The following is a 12716-nucleotide window of genomic DNA, read 5'->3' as shown; positions in this document are numbered from 1 at the left end:
TTCAGCTACAAGCCGCTAACATAGGGAATAGACACTTGGCTTGAGGCCCAGGTAATTCATCGGATGGTGGCAGCCACTATCAGACAGACCTCTTTTGAGAGGAGCCTTCGCGAGCAGGAGCACAGTGGTGAATCTGCAGAGGCACAGTCTGCACGGGTGGTCTCTGAGCACCTTAAAGAGGACCATATGGGATTAATGGTATAGCTTGAGCACATATTAACCACAGCTGTGTGACGCACGCTTGTGCAGTCCACGTACCCGCTCCTCCCACCCAAACTCACTCGCCACACAGTGAGGCTTTGCTTCAGATGTGCGAGTTTTGCATCGCTCCAAGCAGCCCGCAGGACCCCGGCTCACACCAGCTGCTCTGGGCAGGCTGGCCGCAGCCCCCGGAGCTGCTCTCCCACACCGTGGTGGGTCCCGTGCCACGCACGGGCTCTGCTCGGGAGCCCTCTTGCCCTTCTTCCCCCCACAGGCTGCTCCTAGCATGAGGCAGGAGCAGTTCCGCTCATTTGACACCATCAGCTCGATCCAACTTTGTCAGGAGCTGCTTGACCGTTAATGGGGGGCTCTGGCTGCTGACGGCGTTCCCGAGCTAGCCAGCGCTCAGAGGGATACCACCTTTCCTCTCCGGAGGCTGGACTTCTAATCTTCCAACTAAAGGCTTCGCACAAGTCCTTCCAAACTTCGCAAGCTCGCAGCTCTCTCCCTAGCCTTCAGGGACAGCACAGCACCACACACATGCTGACTGAGCAGGGTGCAGGCAATTACCCAAATCCTCACCAGCTGCAAGATCTCATTTTTAATCTCCAGTCTCACATTGTTCACATTTGCAAGCCTATTGTATTTCACATTTTTAACACAACACACACCAAAAAAAAAAGCACTGGCTCTAGGGACAATTTTGTTAGAGCTGGAATAGTTGCAGCAACATCGCAAGCTGTGCTCCTCTGCCCCATCTCCCATACCCCTTCCAGTTGCCTACCAGGTTACGTACAGTGTTAGGCCACCTCAGCTGTTACCATTTCCTCCATTTCACCATGAAAAATGTTTAGTAACATGCCCTTACCTCCATCCAGACAGAACAAAAAAGCCACACAGGTGCCTGTCCTACTCCTACATGAGGAGTGGGCTGCTCCTTTCAGCTTCCACCTTTGAGCTTGAATACTTTTGTTGTCCAGCTACTGCTTCAGAAGCCTGAGCTACTTTTCTTACAGGTACAGTATGAAATAGTCTGCAGCTTGTTAAAGCCTATGTTTAAGTAATAAATCTGGTTAATTAAAATATTTAAGCTTCCTCTGCCTTAGGCAGCATTTTCAACCAATAGTTGTAGCACTTCATGTGAAGCAGTTCATTTTTCCTCCTTGCAATTAAAAACCTGTTAAAGGTACACAGTTTTCTTCAGTTATGTATCAGAAGAGGTATTTTTTTAGTTTTAAACACTGAACTCAGAGCTAGGCCACAAAACAGCACAATTTGAAGCAGACTTATTGAAGTAGGGCTTTATGCCACTAACTTCAGGCGCTTCCCTGGTTGAGTCAGGGTTGTTCACCCAGGACACCCCAAACATCTCTGCTGTTTGCAGGGCCTGAACTAGCAGCTCCTCACTGGAGTCTGCTGCTCCTGGTGCTTTCATGGCAGAGCAAACCACCTCTGAGATAACCCTCACAGGGTAGCTCCAAACTTTTTCCTCCCAGGAAGCAGTATATTGGGATATATTCAAGTGAGGATCCCGGCGGTGATGTGGTTAATTCTCTGGGACAAGGTCTTTGCAATACCCTTGTCCAGGAGTCCCACATGCTCCTATCTCTGTAACTGCAGATGTCTGCAAGTCATTAGCATGCTCAGTAATGCTCACTTAGCAGCCACTAATCATCTGGTGTGACAGCACAGCTGAGCACAGCTTTACACAGCAGCGAGCTGAATGCAGAACTTCAATTAGTGCTTCTCTATCCCTATATTTTGGGGGAGAAACTGGAAGGCAGTCTCAGGCTTTTCCAACTTTTCTGGGGTGCAAAAAACTACAACTGGCTACCTGTGACCCACGCCTGCTTCTGCACAGTTCTGGGACACGTGGCAGCCCAGGGCCATGGGATCTGCAGGTGGTCCTTGATAGCCTGATTTTGTGGCCCCTGAAGCAGACATCTCATTTGGTCTTTGGTGACTTGACTGAGCTGGCAATCCTCACTCTTGCTCACTACTCAGGTTAGGTCAGGGAAGTACTATTAGTACAGGAGTTAATTTATCAACACACAGTCAACCTCTGCCAGCCAGGGTCTTCTCTGATAGCAGCTGTACCAGGTGTGTGGTAAGAGCCATCCTCCTCCCTTGGCCACCCATATTTGATGTGGCTGTTCAGTTGTCCAGCACGCATGCTGCATCCTCTGTTAAGAGCGTCAAACTCACTTCAGGCAGCTCTAGATACTACAGGGCTACATAACCACAAAGCATTAAGACAGCACTAAGATGGCACCACTACAGAGGGTCCCGTGGTCCCAGTTTAAAAGCCTCCATGTCTTTGTCCTGCCATCTGACAGCCGCAGTGTCTGGCACTGCTGAGCTCAGACTGTGGCACTGGAACTCATGGCTCTTTCAAGAGTTTTCCTAGCAGTCACCAGCCTAGTTTTTCTATTTCTTCATAGCAGCATTTTTTTTCAGAAGCCTAAAAGAGTTACCAAAAGAAATAATCCTCAGAGACAACTAAAGCTGTTTCTATTTGACTTTTAATTAGATCATTGATCTCGTTCAAGCAGTTACATAAGCCATCAGATATTTGCATGCAGCCACACTGCTAATCAACAGCCGGAACAGAGCTGAAACAACACAATTAGCATCCTAGGTCTTTCCCACAGCCGGTATGCTAAATCTGCTCAGCCACCAACTCTTCTCCCACAGGGAGATTCAATAACAAACAGTGTCTGAGCAAATGACAACTGCCCAGAGCCACCACGACTAGCAGTGACACCAAACAGCAGCTCTGCAAGAGCATCCAGGTGTTGCAGCAAGGTCAAAGCTGCCTGCGTTTTGGATTATCTGGGAGACCAACAAGCAGAATTACTCTGAGACTTGCAGAGAGAACAAAACCCTACAGAAATTCCCTGTCTAGCTATGAAGGTGAAGTAACACTTGGTATCTTGCACCATCAAGATGACAGTTAGACACCAACTTTCTTTAGCAAGTTGGTGTTCCCCATTCTGTAGCGAGGATCAAAAGCAGTCACATTAATCCAAGATTTGTGTCTCACGCCATGACTGATACAAGGTATATTTGTTATACTGCTAGTTCCCAGCCAGAAAGGTGCATTAGAGACAAATGCAGGACCCTGCACATGCTGCCCAGCTCCTGTGGTCCAAGCCCAGAGGGACCCACTGCTACCGCTCACCTTATAATAAAGGGAGGATCAGCGTAAAGGTCACCTCCAAGATGTACTCATCAGTGTTGTAGCCTTGAGACCTAAAACTTGCCAATATTTGCCTATGGCAAGTCCACTAAAACTGCTGCACCTACTGTTGCAAGGTTGTTGTGAGAAAGGGGAATGTAAACCGGTTAATTATATCAATTAAAGGAAGCACAGATAGAGCGCGTTAGTATCTAGCCAAGGGGAACAGTATTTCCTCTTCTGTGTTTCAATAACCTTCAGATGCACATATCATGGGTACTTGCTCAGAGCAGCTCCGCACGCTGGGCCTTCTGCTGCAGAGCTCCAGAGGAGACTTTCAAAGCCTGTTTACGTAACAGCTCACCAGCACCCACCTACACTAGTTTTAGGCCCACCAACCCCAACAGTGCCCTTTACTATAGGCTCAGAAAGACAGACACATACATTGTCTCCTCACAAGAGCGGCTACAGACTAATCAAAACCAGTAGGCAGCCGCAAGCGCCCGGGGTAGCCTGAAATCGCTGAGGGCTGCGAGGCGTGGAGGAGAGCCGGCCGCCAGCATCCCACCCCCAGGTCAGGCTGGAGCAGCCCCCAGGTCCAGGCGTGCTCGCAGCACCTATGCAAGGCACAGGAGGTGGCATTTCAGAGCGGCATTTAACAACTCAGAGCTCATCGCGGAGGCAGACAGTTTGAAGTGCCCCCCAGATTTCAGCACAAAAAGCGGGTGGAAATGCCCCAGCCGTGGGCGAGCAGGAAGGGTGGCTCCACTGCTTTCAGACGCAGCAAAGCGGCAGCACACAAGGCCTGTGGCCAATGTTGCAAATGCCTGCACCCCACCCAGGCTGGCAGAAGACGACAAGCGTTTCCCCAACAGCGTGGTGAGGGCAGAGGGTTGCTCACGGCCTCTGGCTGGTTGCTCAGCACAGCACCCACGCCACGCAAGCACCGTCTGCCACAACGCGCTGCCTGTTAGCGTGTGTCTGGGCGACACCGGGACGTGCTGCTGCAACAGCCCTTGCCCAATTTTTCCCTCACAGCAGGCAGGCTCGGTGTCAGCGTGGCAGTGTCTGTGCCCACCTCACCCTCGGAGGACCCAGCGTTTGGGAGCTGTGCTGCCAGGCAGCCTGGCCAGCTCATGCTGGAGTAATTCAATGCTCTGACAAATAAACGCGTCATGATTTGCAGCATGCCCTGAAGCAAGGGAGAAGGAGCCGCAGCCCATGATGTCATTGTAGCCCACAGCCATTTTTGTGCTATTACTTGGTAACATTGGCAGGAGAGTTCATGCAACCTGCTGCTGCTGTTAGATGAAAACAGCTTGTCCATTTGCAAGATCCCAGTTCGGGTGTTCAAAGCTCTGCCACCTCCAACTTACCAGCCTGATCAGTAAAACTTGCTATATTTCAGTGACCCAGAGAAAACAACTCTGAAATATCAGCTGAATTTATACTTTCAAGTTAGAAATTGCCTTCAGTATTTATTGGTTCCTTCCCATTACATTAGCTGTCGACTTCTGCGAGTTGTAAGGAACAGCAGAGGACCATCACCTATCTGACTCAGAGAAAACACCCCATTAGCAACCAGACAGTGCAGCTGTATGTGTGGTCACTCTTCTCAGATGGGTTATTAGAGAGCCATGGCTGCTTTCTTCCAAGGGCGGTATCAGCAGGAGGTCCAGACAACCCCAACCCATCACAGCAGGGGAGACAGGATTCAGCTGCTCCATCCCCTGCCCACCCCCAGGCAGCTCCAGGGCAGCGTCTGCTGTGTTACTCGGCATATGGGAGGATGTGCAAGGCAATCCTTGCTTCCCCAGGAACGTGCATGAAGCTTCATTTGGCTGTTGTTTGAAGTGGCCTAGCTTGTTTTTGCTAACACACACAAAATAAATCCGGTTTATTCTTGCAGTGGTCATGAGTATTACAGTTGTCTAGTTCCTACTGTGCTAGGACATGGCATTGCACACATCTCTATGGATATGAGACTTCAACTGCTTACAGCAGAATAGTGTTTATACAAGCAAGAAATTGCAATCCATTAGCTGAACTCAAAGCCCACCACACCAGATCCAATCCTCACAATGATGTACCAGATATTAAGTAGACACCTCCAAAACATAAGGTTAGTTGCAGGAGGTACAGAAAGCTGAGGAAGGCTCACAGACAGGTAGGAGACTACATCAGAGCCCAGAGAACCATCTGGTTATGATACAACACACACTCACTGCAAGGCTTTTGAGTACAGGATCTGGGATTTATCTCCTAATGATGACCTGGAAGAAAGTGTCTTCCCTATTAGATTACAGGAGATACTTCAGGAGGAACACAAACAGGTAGGAGCACAAGCTACAGAAATTGCCTTATGGGGAAAAAAAACCTGCACCAAGTTCCTAGAAGCAAGATCTAGGGAAAAAACCTCGCTTGAGCTTCATTGCATTGATCTAAGTCAACGGGCAGAGCTCACTTAGCCCATTGAAGAGAACCTCAGATTTTGGTTGACTCAACTCTGAACCCAAGGTCAAGTTCTCAGGAAGAGCAAGGGTAGCTCTGCTCACCCCACCCAGGTGGTGGTTGCAAGAAGGGTGGGTGAGTATCCACCTCTACCATACACACACACGCTGCTAGAGCAACCAAGAAACAATACAGGAGCAGCTAGCACAGGTTTCACAGACACAGTATTTTCATGAAAACCGCTACTCTTACTTCTCCAAACACAAGGTGAAGGCACATGGCTGTCATCCCCCCCATTTAGCATGGATTCAGCCTGCAACAAACGAAGCCTTGTGAGCAGTGCCATATGGTGAAGGTTGTAGCAAAGACTGCTCAGATCTCCTTACAAGGATGGGCAGTGCCTTCCCTTAGCCTTTTCTACATATATTTTGTTTTGGATTCTTCCCCCAACAGTTAACTCAGCTACACAGCATTTCCTTCCTCCAGCATAGACACACTTGGAACATCTGATTCTGTTTTTCTTGCCAAGTCCAAGCAGACTGCAGCAACACGTCCTCACCTACTTCCACCCACCACGCGTGCCCATCACTACCTTGGTGCACCTGCACGGAGATACTTCCTCTCCCTACTGGTTCATGTTCTGGAACAGGACCCACAGTTCTACCAGAGTACACACATAAAAAGCAAGAAAATCTCACAGGAACCTAGAGGTGTCTCTACAGAAAGCCTGATTACAGCAAAGTCTGTTTCTGAGGGGCAGAGAGACAACAGAATTCCTCTGCAGCTTGGGGGGTTCAGAGACCGTTGTTTTACTTCCCATCGCTTGGGGCGGACACCGAACAATACTGGCAGCGCAGAAGCATGGCCACACACAACGCTAACCACGTGCTTAGATTACAGTTGTAGGCTAGGAAAAGAGTTATCCTGACCCATTTAGATTTAAACATCCCCATGTAAGTCAATACAGGACATGGCATTAGAGTATGGAGCAGTTAAGACTGCAGTCCTTCTTGAATAGCTGGCATAGTGTTCAGTGCCTTAAATGAAAAAGCTGTTTAGCACATTAGTCTAACTGGTCCCAAGTAATTTTACTGAAGTTTGATCACTTTACAAGTTTCCGCTCATATGTAAAAGAATGCAAGAACAGTCTGTGTAAGCTACCTTAAAATTTCCTGTAACTTGGAGCAAATAGTTCATGCAAAGCCACTTTTTCTTTAGACCAGTCATCCAACTATTGAAACAGAAGCTCCTGAGGAGACCAACCACTGTCAGAAACCAAAGCCACCTCCAGCAGTGAGACCCACTGCCAGTCTATCAAAAATAATTTTCGAGGGGAAGGATTAAGTGTCACATTTCCAAGAAGCAGAAACCTGCTTCCAAGACACACTGGATATTTTCCAGAACGTAGCCTCCAGGGAAGGCACAGGTAAGTTGCAGACAAAATGCAAGTGTATTTTGACCGCCCCCTTATGATGTGTTAACAGCACCTGGAGTGAGACAGAGAAAGACCCTAAGTGTATACAGGCTAAAAATACATTTTACTTTTTTCAGTTTTCAAGCATCTAGCTCTAGGTGTTACAGGACAATACTTTTACCAAGTTTTAGAAAAGATGAATTTTCCTCTAAAAATTTAAGATTTTCTTTGTCATCCTTCAGTGAGTGTATCAACAGCCTAGAGAAGAAAGTTGATTTTCAACCATTTTCCTAAAATGAGATTTCAAAGAGTTACTCAAAGGACTCACGAGTCAAGATGCTTTCACCTTTAGAGCATGCTGGAGGTCTGCACTACAGAGCACAACGCACGCATTGAGTACTCAGTCATTAACCAAAAACCCACCCAATGCACAGGCTAAGCTTGGTCAGAAAGAGACAGCCCTTCCAGAAGTACTCCTGCAGTTGGGACATCCCAAGACCACCAAGGTCTCCACAAGGCAATTACCAACAGACCATGATTATAACCTTACCCTCTCCTCAACCAAGTCCCTCCTGGCATGGCTCATCCCCCTCCAGGCACTGCACTGGGACTCAGGACCACCACAAAGAGAAACCTTAAGACCAACCACACAACCGTAACTGAGCTGGCGCTGGATCCCCATGGAACCCTGCACCTGGGAGACAAGCCAGATCAGCTCACTTATCTGGTGAAAGCGCAACCCGGCAAAGAGAAACCACACGTTTTTCAGTTTGATCAATCTGACGGCTGCAGTCCAAGATTGCAGTTTTACCAAACAAAAACACCAGCCGCTCCGCACCCGTCCTGCCTCTGCCAGCGACACGGGGCTGCCGGGCGAGCAGCGGCCACTGCCAACAGGCACCGAACAACACCGGAACACGCGCCTAGGACCTGCCGGCTACAAGCTTGGCTACAACTTGGCAGGTCACAGCCCAAAGCCACCTGCCAGACTTCAGACACTGAACTCCTCTGTTTCTGAGCTAAATCAGTTGATTCCTACTGCCTGGTATCAGGGTTTCTAGGGGCAAGCTCAGTGTCAAATTAGTTCAACCCCTCCTTCTCTGCCACTTGCTACAGCCTTTACTAAGGCGCGATGCAGCTCCCATACAAAGTAATCTGCAGAGTTGATCAGCTCCTTCAGCCAAAACCAAAGCCCTTGTGTTCTGCATTCCTGGCATCCTGCTCTGCAGTGCCTTTCACACCACACGCTGCTCAGCACCCAGGAATCTGCAATTATCTCAGTCTAGCAAACAAACAAAAAAAGCTAGACTTAACACTTGTTAACACGTGAGTAGCACGGCAGCTACCTCGTGTTGAGCAGAAGACTCCGTGAAGTCACCTGCCCTCACAGCAGCTTTTTCAGAGCTTTCAGTCCCATCTTTGCTGGACTGGCACAAGGCACCTATGTGCTTCATGGCCATTTTTACAGGAGACTACACATGCAGCCAAATATGCACCAAAGTGAAGGCACTTCTTACCTAGAAGAAAAGCATCCCGAAACTACCGAAAGACTCTGAACAGAGACTAAACAAGGAGTAATGGCAGCAGGAGAAGTTGGACTCCTAACTGTGCATTCAGAAAGGTTTGTGGTCAAACACTGTGAATTTAACTGATTTCTATGTGTATAGTCAGACTCGTTTTAAATGGACAAAAACTAAAGGCCAAAAGCTTGCTACTGAAAAAGTTTGAAAGTGTGGTTGTAGTATAGCAGCAGTAGCTGAGCCATAAGACATGGCTTCCAAAACATTCCTGGAAGTTAAATAATAACTGGAACAGGCACTGCATCCACTTAGCAGAGGTCTGATGGCACTATTAATGCCAGAAATCCAGCAGCTGCAGCTGTCAGGTTTTCCCAGCTGATTTGGCTCAGAGCAGGCCCTAAACACCAACCTGGTCATAAAAGTTCTCTACCTAAAAGCCTTTACTGGTACATAGTTCCAGACCCCATAATGGCCTCGGTTTTGTTCAGCCACACAAAAGAAGAGACTAAAAACTAGAAACAAAAAGAAAGCCCCACGTTCTTCAGAACCTTCAGTGAGAAACGCACTTGGGGCAGATAGCAATCCCACTCGATGCTGCACCTGCAGGAGAGGTGGCATGGGCTTCAGACCCTTCAACCAAGTGGAGCACCGCAAGGCTTGCTTTGAGCATCTCTTTTGGAAAGCAAGTTCAGGATGTTTTTTCAGGAGTGGCTTAGTTTATCCAGGACTGTACGTATAGTAGGGGTCCTGTGCTACCACTTGGCTCTGGTGGTACAGCACCGATGAAGCTGTAAACCTCATCATGCAGAGGCTGGGATATGGCAAAGGCACTAGCAGCCACAGCCGTTTTATTCTCCAAAGCTTCAGCTTTTTGTTTTGGTTTTGGAGGTTTTGGCATTTTTGAGGTTTGGTTGGTTGCGGTTTTTTTAATAGCCAACACAATGCAAGTAAACAGCAAAACAGTCTGACAAGTCTTAAATGATTACGGCCACCCTGCAGCTCAGTCTAATCCTGTACAGGAGCTGTGCTGCTGCAGCAGCGTTTCTAGAAAGGAAGTCGCTGGAAGCCAGGCCTGCCCGGACTAACCTTGATCTCCCAAACCCGCAGCCCTCGGGAAGTCCCACAGACAAATAGGAAGGCGGCTGGAAGCTGCAACGTTTTTTCTAGGGCAAACAATACAATAGGAGGGGAACACTTGCCTGGTATTAGAGTTGTGGCTGCTAAGGAGCTATTCCAGTGGCTGAAGCGGAAAGGTGAGCTCCGATGTTAGCAAAAGCAAACTCAGCCCACGAGCCAGCAGCTGCAACTCGAACCCCACTGCGTGCAAAGGGAATGCATCTCTGAGTAAATAATTAGCACCAGCTCCATTCCCAGCTGCAAGTACATTAGCTGTTTTTCCCTAGGAGGATAATCAGCCATTCGGGACCCAACAGACCCCATTTGTCCAAAGCTGCTTTTACACGTTAGAAGAGGGGAACAACAGGGTACCCACCTACTCCACCCAGCCACAGGTTTCCAGAGAGGGCCAGGTCTCTCCCAAACTGGAGAGGGTTGTATTTTCTTGCTATTGTACCTTCAGCCTCTGAAGGGAAACAGCTTTCACCTTGGCCGAGGGTTTTAAGCAACTGAGCAGAGCTGCACTCACCCAAATTCAGCTGTGCAGTTCATTGAGGCCAGAGTCATCAGGACACAGTAATTACAGTTATCTGGCAAAGAGCTAGAAAAGGCATTCACATTCCTTCCCAGAGATCTCAGGCATTAAAATTATTGCTTTACAGACTGTTTACAGCCACACCTGAGCTATTCCCAAAACGGTAACCACATGCATTCCTGAGGGATCATCTGCAATTTGACGTGCATGCCAACAGCTTTAGTTTCCTGAGCAGACCACCAGTTACCTAGCAATTGCACCCTCCAGTACAGCACCGTCAAACCTAGTGCCAGCCAGGGCAGGCATTACCTCAAACCACCTATCTCCAGCAGCTAGCAGAGGTCCTCATACTTTTTTTTTTTTTTACCACAGCTGAAAGATTAAGGAGAAAGTGCAGTCTGTTCAAAAGCTGCAACTGCACTTAGGCAAGCATCCACACTAACCTGAACACTGGCATCATCTACTGGGCTCTAGCAAGTAAGAAAGTTCTCCTCACACTCCTCTAGCACCTATGGTAGTGCAATAGCTCCCCACAGCTCACCCCGCGAGAGCCAGGCTCCAGCACCCTGCCCGAGCCCCGGTACCTCGGTTGGACACAGGCTGGGGCAAGCATCATCCCAGCTGCATCTCCTGCCAGGGCTGTCGGTGGGGTCATCACCTGGGGAAATGGGCTGCACAGGGAGAGAACATACTCTGGCATTGTGTTTCTTCAGGAAAAGGCCTGAAATCAAAGCCTCACCTATGAAATACTGACCAAGAGAGAAACTGAGGCAGATAGGACAGCACTGACAGCCAAGCTGTGGAACAGCCCCACAGCACACGCTGCACACACAGCTTTACACCAACACTACACTGCACTCCCAAAGCTTGCTCTTAAAGAAAAGGCAGCAATTCCTCACCTTCTGACCCCACAGCCCCAGGGAACCCAGACAGCAGCACCCCACAGCCACCCAGCACCCCACACCTGTCCATGCTTTGCAAGGCAAACGTCTGGTGCAAGAACAAAACCACAATAAAACGAGGAAAAAACCCAAAACCCACCCGCTGGGGATGCACTCACCGATGGAGACCAGCTTGATGCTCTCCCGCTCCAGGAACTCGAGGGCCACCGAGACGTTCTCCAGCTGCATCTGGCGGAAGGTGGGCCGCTGGTGGTACTTGCGGTACATGCGCTTCTGGCTGAGCACCTCCAGGAGGGCGATGAGGCGCAGCCCGTCGCTGAGGTCATGCTGCAGGTTGCCGATGCGCTTGTTGACGCAGCGCAGGTGCTCGTTGCACCAGCGGGTGAAGGTGTTCTGCTGGATCCGCTTCCAGGGCGCGTCCTCCGCCAGGTCCTTCTCGGTGGCCGGCATCTCACCGTCGGGATCGGCCGCTCTGCGCCCGCCCTGGCCCCGCGCCTGCGTGCTCATGGCGCGGCCCCGCTCCGGCTCCGCCTCTGCCTCCTCCTCCTCCGCGATCCGCTCCGCCCGCGCCCCGCCCGGCCGCGCCCGCCCGCCTGCGGGGAGGGAGCGCGGAGCTCAGCAGCAGCCCAGCTCCTGCGCCTGGTCCCGCCGCCGCCGCCCCCGCTGCCTCGGCTCGGCCCGCCCGCTCCGCGCTGCTCCTCCGCTCCCCGGCTCTACGCGAGCCCCGCGCCGCCGCCCGGCCTTTATCCGCCGGGAGCGGCACGCCCTCGGCTGCATCAGCCTCCCGCGCCCCGCCGTGCCGGCCCCGCGGCGGGGGGAGCTGCGCGGGTGCTGGGCCGGGCCGGGAGCGCGTCCGGCTTTCCCTCCCCCCCGCGGGGACGGTGCCGCAGCCGGGCCGACCCTCACCTGCCCGCGGCTGCACACAGGGGAGCGCGGCACACCTGGCACCGGGGCGCGGCTGGGGGTGCAACGCCCTGGCACCAGTGCGCAGGCAGGAGCGCAGGCTGCGTCGCACCACTGCATCGGCCAGAGCGCAGCCCCCGCGGCACTGCTGCACGGGCAGGAGTGCGGCTCACCTGGCACTGGTGCGTGGCCAGAGGTGCCAGTCCCCTTGCACCACAAACACAACTGAAACCCACAGCACGACCAGGAGCGGCAACCCCCATTGCAGTGGTGCGCACCCAGGGCAGCGCAGCGCCCCTCACGTAGCAAAGGCAACACCGCCAGCCAGGGTGGGCGACCCAGCGCTGGGGCCGGCACAGTGTGGACCTGTGTGGCAGAGGCCAGCAGAGCCCGAGCTCTCTGGGCTGGGAGGGATTTGTTTCTGCATGTCTGTAAAATACTGCAGCCATCAGGAGTGCTGTGCAAAGTACAGCCTGGGTCAGCAGAGGCTGAGTGC

The 12716-nt window shown here is 51.1% G+C and overlaps 1 protein-coding gene across 4 annotated transcripts in view; it reads right to left on the bottom strand.

The window, feature by feature from the left end:
• FLNB (filamin B) overlaps positions 1-11960 on the bottom strand; it is a 73816-nt gene extending 61856 nt beyond the window's left edge. For all 4 annotated transcript variants that reach the window (XM_075762070.1, XM_075762072.1, XM_075762071.1 and 1 more), the window contains exon 1: positions 11476-11960. In XM_075762070.1, the coding sequence (XP_075618185.1) occupies positions 11476-11824 (349 nt within the window). In that variant the 5' untranslated portion in view covers positions 11825-11960. The remainder of the gene's footprint in view (positions 1-11475) is intronic.
• Between the last annotated feature and the right edge of the window lie 756 nt (positions 11961-12716).

The sequence above is a fragment of the Balearica regulorum genome, chromosome 10, assembly GCF_011004875.1.
Source record: "Balearica regulorum gibbericeps isolate bBalReg1 chromosome 10, bBalReg1.pri, whole genome shotgun sequence".
NCBI lineage: Eukaryota > Metazoa > Chordata > Aves > Gruiformes > Gruidae > Balearica > Balearica regulorum.
This window is presented reverse-complemented; position numbering and strand designations above follow the sequence as displayed.